The sequence below is a fragment of the Ranitomeya imitator genome, chromosome 3, assembly GCF_032444005.1.
Source record: "Ranitomeya imitator isolate aRanImi1 chromosome 3, aRanImi1.pri, whole genome shotgun sequence".
Classification (NCBI taxonomy): Eukaryota; Metazoa; Chordata; class Amphibia; order Anura; family Dendrobatidae; genus Ranitomeya; species Ranitomeya imitator.
This window is the reverse complement of record NC_091284.1, coordinates 735,911,613-735,919,760: the sequence shown is the minus strand read 5'-3', so window position 1 is coordinate 735,919,760 and position 8,148 is coordinate 735,911,613. Positions and strand designations below refer to the sequence as shown.

At 44.8% G+C, this 8,148-nt stretch overlaps 1 protein-coding gene across 1 annotated transcript in view; it reads right to left on the bottom strand.

Moving 5' to 3' along the window:
* Positions 1 to 412: 412 nt before the first annotated feature.
* The window catches only part of SMARCD1 (SWI/SNF related BAF chromatin remodeling complex subunit D1), a 30,420-nt gene continuing 22,684 nt past the window's right edge, over positions 413 to 8,148 (bottom strand). The window contains exons 11-13 of the mRNA XM_069758829.1: positions 3,044 to 3,166; positions 2,865 to 2,966; positions 413 to 1,392 (exon numbers count right to left, since the gene is read on the bottom strand). Of these exons, the coding sequence (XP_069614930.1) occupies positions 1,339 to 1,392; positions 2,865 to 2,966; positions 3,044 to 3,166 (279 nt within the window). The 3' untranslated portion in view covers positions 413 to 1,338. The remainder of the gene's footprint in view (positions 1,393 to 2,864; positions 2,967 to 3,043; positions 3,167 to 8,148) is intronic.

Below are 8,148 nucleotides of genomic sequence, written 5' to 3'. Positions count from 1 at the left end.
TGAGTCATGAAGACACATACTTCTAAATCCAAGTTGGAACAAGCAAATGAGCCATTTCTGTCGATGTAGTCACACTTGACTAAGGCTAGTTTCACAAATCCATGTTTCGCGGACTGGCTGGGAGTCTCCCGACTCAAATGTGACAGCTCCATGTGCCTAAATACCGTTGGGTTTGGGTCAGGAGACTCATAGCAAGTCCATGCATGCATTGCTGTCTTGGACCTCCAAACACTGTTGTGTGAAATTGGCCTAAGAAAACACTAAAATACTAGGTTCTATTATTATTCTGTAATGCACCAAAAATCCTAAGTAATATATAATAAAAAAAAATTCTTAGCTTGTATTAAGAAAACTTTATAGTACAGTACAAATTAAGCAAATTCAATGCTTACAATGATGTCAGATTTGCGGGTTAATTAGAACTTGCTTTTATTAAAACTTGGCAATGACTACAAGATACAAAACAATATTTTGGTCCATTAAAACCATAATCAGCTCAAAAATAAAAAGGCTACATTTTATGAGAATAGAGGTGCTCGGGGCACATTCAGTGAGGGAGGTTGGTGAGCTTCTAGGGGTACACCCTGGAAAGCTAAGCAGCATATTAAGAGCCGGTTCCTCAGACTGCAAATGTTGTCGAATATGTTACTGTACACTCCTCTGCATAAGTCCTTCATTATTGAAATCTACTGACCACTTTCCAAAGACTTTAGCCTTTTCAGCTAAAGCAAAAAAAAAAAAAAAAAAAGGGCAAAATTTACTTCTTTTGTACGACCGTATGATATCCCGGACTACAGGGCTGAGAACCACTATGCAACCGTGCTCCTATCTAACATATCTGCTGCTGACACATGGTATAGGTGGCCCTTTAAATGTATGAACCCGCATCATTACCTACTCCGATGCATCCGGCATCTACTGTGTGTGCATTACAAATATATACGGTGCACACAATTACATAATGGCTATGAACGATACCGCTGATGTGGTCTCTTCTGTCTGAGGGGCGCAGAGAAAATATTATTTGTAACATAATGAACATGATTACACAAAAATAAGAATAAAAAATGACACATATGGGAAGTCTAAAAATAAAAGTACTTGATCCTTCAGAATATAACAAGTCTAGCCCTCAAAAATATTTTCTGGTCTTTTCAGATATTTGTAACATTCGAGGACAGTATAAATAACTTTTAGTGTGTCCTTATTCCACTTGTCAGTCGTTTGATAGAGGCCTCAAATCCAGGACAATCCAGAGCAGCTTCCTAAAGCCTCAAGAAGATGCCGGGATGTTGGCTATAAGGTACACTCTGTTCAGGTCATCCAAGGTAGCTAGTTTTATGTGTTTCGAATCCCCAAGGCTTGTTCCAGCTCCTGGCGTCTTTGCTGCACCTATAGAAATAGAAACATTATAGATTAATATGATCAAAAGGCAATAGATCATTTTTAGGGATGAGCGAACGTGCTTGGACAAGGTGACAAGAGTTTCTTGGGCGTGCTCGAATATGTTCCAGTCCCCGCGGCTGCATGTTCGACAGCCACAACCAACACTGGGGCCTATCAAACAGGTAATCCCTGCATGTGCTTTGGTTGTCCAACAGCCATGAGACATACAGCCACGGGGACTCGAACATATTTTTCAAGCATGCCGATGACACTTAGCACCTGAGAATGCTCAGGTAACTTATTCATGAACTTATTTATTGAGTGAAGAAATTCTAGAAATAAATGTGACGTTTGGGGCAATACCTGACCTTCATCAGTCATCTGGATCGAGGTCTGTGTGGCAGCGCGCTGTGTGAGAGTCTGCAGTGTCCACTGCTCAGACAGGAAGCGCTGGTCCTTGGTCACACAGCGCGCTGCCACACAGACCTCTATCCAGATGACTGATGAAGGTCAGGTATTGCCCCAAACGTCTCATTTATTTCTGGAATTTCTTCACTCAATAAATAAGTTCTTGAACACACCTATACGAGTGCCAAATATTTCTACATCACAGCTGACGGATTTGGTTATCCTACTTGTGCACACCAGAAATCCAGAAGTGCCGTGCTTTTCTAATTACTAAGATAACGTATTCAAGCATGTTTGCTTATCACTAATCATTTAAATGGGTTGTTTCACTTTCAAATCACAATGTCACATCGCAACATTGCAAATAATAATCCATGGAGCAGCATAGAGACCGCTGCAAAAATCCAAACCTGAAAACCCACTATGAATGGAGTAGCCACAAACTGCCTAAAGAGTTACGTTTTTTTATAGTTGAATCAAGTTGAAAAATAATATTTTAATTCTTGGGTGGTTTGAGTCTACTGTATTCATAATGATATTCTGCTAATCTACAAGAGTACTCCTCCCTTGTATTCATTTTTTAATCAAAATTAAGGGGGAACACCTAAACGGGTTATGTTCCCAAACTGTACAGGGGGTGAATCCTCACGGCAAACTGTACTGGGGTGAATCCTCACGGCAAACTGTACTGGGAGTGAATCCTCACTGCAAACTGTACCGGGGGTAAATCCTCACTGCAAACTGTACTGGGGCTGAATCCTCACGGCAAACTGTACCGGGGGAGAATCCTCACGGCAAACTGTACCGGGGTGAATCCTCACGGCAAACTGTACCGGGGTGAATCCTCACTGCAAACTGTACTGGGAGTGAATCCTCACTGCAAACTGTACTGGGAGTGAATCCTCACTGCAAACTGTACTGGGAGTGAATCCTCACTGCAAACTGTACTGGGGGTAAATCCTCTATAGTTACAGATTAGAAAAAAAGGAATTATGTTTCACTTTCTGGTTTAAATTCCTGTTAAATAACGTAGAGACCTAAAAACATCATGTAACTTTGATGATCCATACCTTTGAGTAAAAATATCGACAAACAGCCTCTTGAGCCCAGGGCTGGAAATAAAACTCTGCCCTGCGTTCCTCTTCAGGATTGCCAACGACATCAGTCATAGCCTGCGGCAGAGAACATGATGAGAAGGAGAAGTTCAGGACAACGCAGGGCACATAACACAGGACCTCGCACCACTAACCTTCAGGTCCCGGCACTGAGACTGCAGCCAATCATTGATGAATCCTTGAGGATCACGGGCAAAACTTAACATAAATTCCCGCTGGATCTTCAATTGATTGATTGTTTCAATAGTTTCATGGATCTATATGAAAAGCAGATTATATATTCTATTAGTTACTATTTTTTGAGAAAACTTTCTCCCAAAATGACGATCAGCCCATAAAACTAGCAGCGCGGACCAATGGGTATGTAGACATCTAAATCGCAATGAAGGATCCTGAGCTCCTGGAGACCCTCTAATAATATTACTAAGATATCAATGCCATGACTCCTGCAAGTAGCCAGAAAATGGGCGCTACGGGCGAATGCACAGATCTTACATCTGCAACTCAGAAATCACAGCAATGACCTGATGTTTCCATCATCTTACACTGCTCAGTAATGGACTGCCGCAGGCTTCTCTTATGGAACTACTGATGCAAGAAAAAACATAAATGGGTGAACATTTAGCCTTTTCCCCTTGTAGAGGACCTCTCTGTTTCGCGAGATCACATGTAAACAGCTGGTCATATGGTACACCTGACAGCCGACCAGTATCAGGAAGGTAAAACTCAAGATGCCTCCTAGAGAAGCGTTCCCCAACTCCAGTCCTCAGGAACCACCAATAGATCATGGGTTCAGGATTTCCTTAGTATTGGACAGGGGATAATTCCACCATCTGTGCAATACTAAGGAACTCCTAAAAACATGTGTTGGTGGCTCTCGAGGACTGGAGTTGGGTGAATACAGCTCTAGAGACAATATGTGGCCGGAAAGTCCTCTGGAAACCAGCAGTATCCATGAACTACTGTAGATGCCAGTACGTACGGGCGGCTGTAGCCTCCCCACAGAGGTACGGGCGGCTGTAGCCTCCCCACAGAGGTACGGGCGGCTGTAGCCTCCCCACAGAGGTACGGGCGGCTGTAGCCTCCCCACAGAGGTACGGGCGGCTGTAGCCTCCCCACAGAGGTACGGGCGGCTGTAGCCTCCCCACAGAGGTACGGGCGGCTGTAGCCTCCCCACAGAGGTACGGGCGGCTGTAGCCTCCCCACAGAGGTACGGGCGGCTGTAGCCTCCCCACAGAGGTACGGGCGGCTGTAGCCTCCCCACAGAGGTACGGGCGGCTGTAGCCTCCCCACAGAGGTACGGGCGGCTGTAGCCTCCCCACAGAGGTACGGGCGGCTGTAGCCTCCCCACAGAGGTACGGGCGGCTGTAGCCTCCCCACAGAGGTACGGGCGGCTGTAGCCTCCCCACAGAGGTACGGGCGGCTGTAGGGTCCCCACAGACGTACGGGCGGCTGTAGGGTCCCCACAGACGTACGGGCGGCTGTAGGGTCCCCACAGACGTACGGGCGGCTGTAGGGTCCCCACAGACGTACGGGCGGCTGTAGGGTCCCCACAGACGTACAGGCGGCTGTAGCCTCCACACAGATGTACGGGCGGCTGTAGCCTCCACACAGATGGGCAGCACGGTGGCTCAGTGGTTAGCACTGCAGCCTTGCAGCGCTGGAGTCCTGGGTTCTAATCCCACTCAGGACAACATCTGCAAAGAGTTTGTATGTTCTCTCCGTGTTTGCGTGGGTTTCCTCCGGGTACTCCGGTTTCCTCCCACATTCCAAAGACATACTGTACGGCCGGCTGTAGCCTCCCCACAGATGTACGGCCGGCTGTAGCCTCCCCACAGATTTACAGCCTTGTGTTCTCTAAGAAGAGACCATTTCTACCAATGCTCAGTTATTCATCCCAATTGGAGCTTTGAACATCTAGGTATGATATATTATATTGTGAACGTGTCCGCAGACCATAATCCACAATGGAGACTTCTATAAAGCAGCTGCAGGGTCAACAACCTGTTGTAAAACTACAACTCCCAACAGCAGACTTATATAGAGGATTGATGGGCAGCATAGCCATAATGAATATTTATTACCCTTGTAGACGGCTATTGCTCCTGCAGCTACAGCTTTTATTTATGGCAATAATGTTAGGGAATTGCCATTTAACCAGCGAATCCTCTGGTGTCCACACGTTCTTCCAAACTGAACACCACTAATGATTTGTAGATTCTCCATCTATGAGGAATAGTTCAATGCAACCAACGGACTGGACAGCAAAACCAAGACACATTGTAGATTAAAATGCCCACCTGGGAACGGTGTGAGAGCATGAACGGACGCCGTGCCAAATGCAATACCTCCAGAATACATAATGTCCTCATCAGAGACAGATTACAACTAAATATTCAATTAGTTGAGGTTGCTGAAATTGCGGCACGTATTAAACTCAAAATATCAGAAAGCATGAAAAAGATATAATCTTGTTCCAGCATCTAATCCTTAATGATCTTTTACACAGCGTATACAGTGTGTGCCACAGGAAACATATCCACTCTATGCAGATTGCGGCCTTTGATGCAAATGTTAATGAGAAACATTAAGCTGTAATTCACACCCATCAACAAAGCTTAAAGGAGTTTTCCGATCATTAAAGCCAAAACCACATGCAAATTGCTTACAAACAGCATGATGCATCATTTACTAATACACTGCAACTTTATAAAGTGGTTTTCCTAATACCAACCTCTATCAACTGCTCCTACCCGACACTCAGGGTCAGGCCTCGTTCAGTATTTGATCAGTAGTTTACATCAGTATTTGTGAGCCAAAACCAGCAGTGGATATATCACCCACTCCTGGTTTTGGCTTACAAATACTACTGTAAAATACGGACCAAATCCTGAGGGTGTGACTGTGGCCTAAGAGGTGATCTCAGCAGCCAGACCTCCAACAATCACACGTCTTAGCTATCCTGTGGGTAGGATATATGTGCTGTCTATGGGACGGCCCGTGAGTGGCCATGTCTTCTTAGTATATCTCTGGCTCACTCGTGAAATCGCCTTCCCTGTACTACACGACGTCTCCGGCCGCTTCCTGGCTCTCCAGCTCTCTGGAAGGGCCATGTTTCACGTGCTGGGCAGCAGATTGTGCAGTACAAGGCGTGAGCTAGTATTGTGCTTACAAGGGCTGGAAACGGACAATATCTGGAGTGGGCAAAGGGCAACATGGTGAACAGAAAGCATTTGCAGCATAAAAATACTACACAGACCTGGGCAAGGTAATGAAATAAAATTACTTTTAAGCAACGGTGTCATCACTGATAGGCAGACACAGGCACTCTTTCACATTCTTTTAGGCTCAGAAAACCCCTTTAATTTACAGTTTTTCCTTAACAAGAAGGTTTTTGCCCCTTTTTAGGCCCAACAGTACGCCCTCAGTTTTTAATGAGAACAGTCAGGCCTACAGGCTCTGCTCGGTACTTAAAGACACATTCAATAACTAATGTATTGGTGGCTTAGGAAAAGATGCATTGGCGAGTCTGTCATACAGAGTTGTAGGGGGTCTTAGCCCCTAAAACAACCGTACTAGCCCTGTTCCTAGTACAGCACCTGAGAAAATAACCTAATTCATATGCATATGAGTATCCACTGACGGCAGTGCTGCCGATTTCGGTGCTGCCAATGTCATACCATACTTCAGGCTTAGCCTTATGACCCCGGGTGCTAGTCCAGGAAAACACAGTGTCAGAAATCCTCCAAAGAAAAGCACTCACCGGTCTTTTGTAGAAATTCCGCTCTTTGTTAGTAGTAAAAGAGAATGTTGGCAGGGGGAGTGAGGACGGGAGTGGGCAGAAGCTTGACGACGACCGTTTCGCACCTGCTAGCACTTCCACGGGACCCATGGAAGCGCTAGCAGGCGCGAAAGGTCCGTCTTCAAGCTTCTGCCCACTCCCGTCCTCACTCCCCCGGCCAACATGCTTTTTTACTACTAATTAACAGCGGAATTTGGGGTGGAGCGGCGTTGCCAGATCTCTATTACTTGGCCGGTCAGACTAGAGCTCTCAATAAATGGATGCCCGATAACTCTCCCCCCAACTCTGAAAGCCACCTATTTAACTCGGCCCAAATTGATTGTCCACTAAACTTACTAGAACTGGAGAAAATTAGTGTCCCCCGTTTGTTACCTTTACTTCGGTCAGCCGGTCAATCGTATACGAGACATACAGGCGCAGGTCGTGCTATATCCTCTCTACCCTTGAAAGGAATTCTCAACTCGCAGGGTCCTCGAGGCCTTATCTCCTCTCTATATACTTATTTGCTATCTTCGGGAGCTACAGCCACCGTCAACTCTATTAAAGGGAAGTGGGGGGGACTTCTGTCCAATGTGCAGGAAGAGGAATGGGAAGATATTCTTGAATCTCCAATTAAAGTATCCCCGTCAGTTAATAATAGGATGACCCAGCTATATATAATGCACCAATCATATTTAACCCCAATACGGCTCTTCAAAATGGGTCGATTCCAAACATCAGAGTGTCTGCGATGTCACTCATCAGATGCAGATTTTATTCAAATGATATGGAGATGTCCTATCATTCTTCATTAGTGGAAGGAGGTGACATCACTACTGACGTCATTGCTATTAATCCCCGTTCCCTTTGATCCATTAATTTGTATATTCGGAGTATGGGAGGAGAAGACTTGGGATCATTATATTGATATTTTCTTGCGAGACACGCTTTTTATGGCACGGAAGGTATTGGCACTGCAGTGGATGGGGGGCTCATGTCCCTCTCTGAGAACTTGGATTGACCTGGTAAATTCCATCATTCCATATGAACGTACGCTGTATCAAACCAGAGGGTGTCTGGGAAAATTTGAAAATATCTGGGGTAGATGGAATTCTTCCCACCTCACTCTGTAGATATATCATGATTGGCTTTGGTCCTGGTTGGGGATATCGCATGGGGGACAGACACGAGGTAATGCGGCAAATTAGTAGTTAGAGTAGATATAGTTATAACTCAAGATCTATGGCTTTATGTGGTTTTTTTTTACTTACATAACACATGTTACAAATAATCTAACATACTCACTTTATAGTTACGAGAACGTTATAAATAAAAAAGCATTTTATTGTATGTTTAACAATGCATAACTTATATGTATTGTTTACTATGTTCAAAAATCTTGGAAGCAAATGTGTATGTAACAGTTTATTTTGCTGTTAATAAACGAATTTAAAAAAA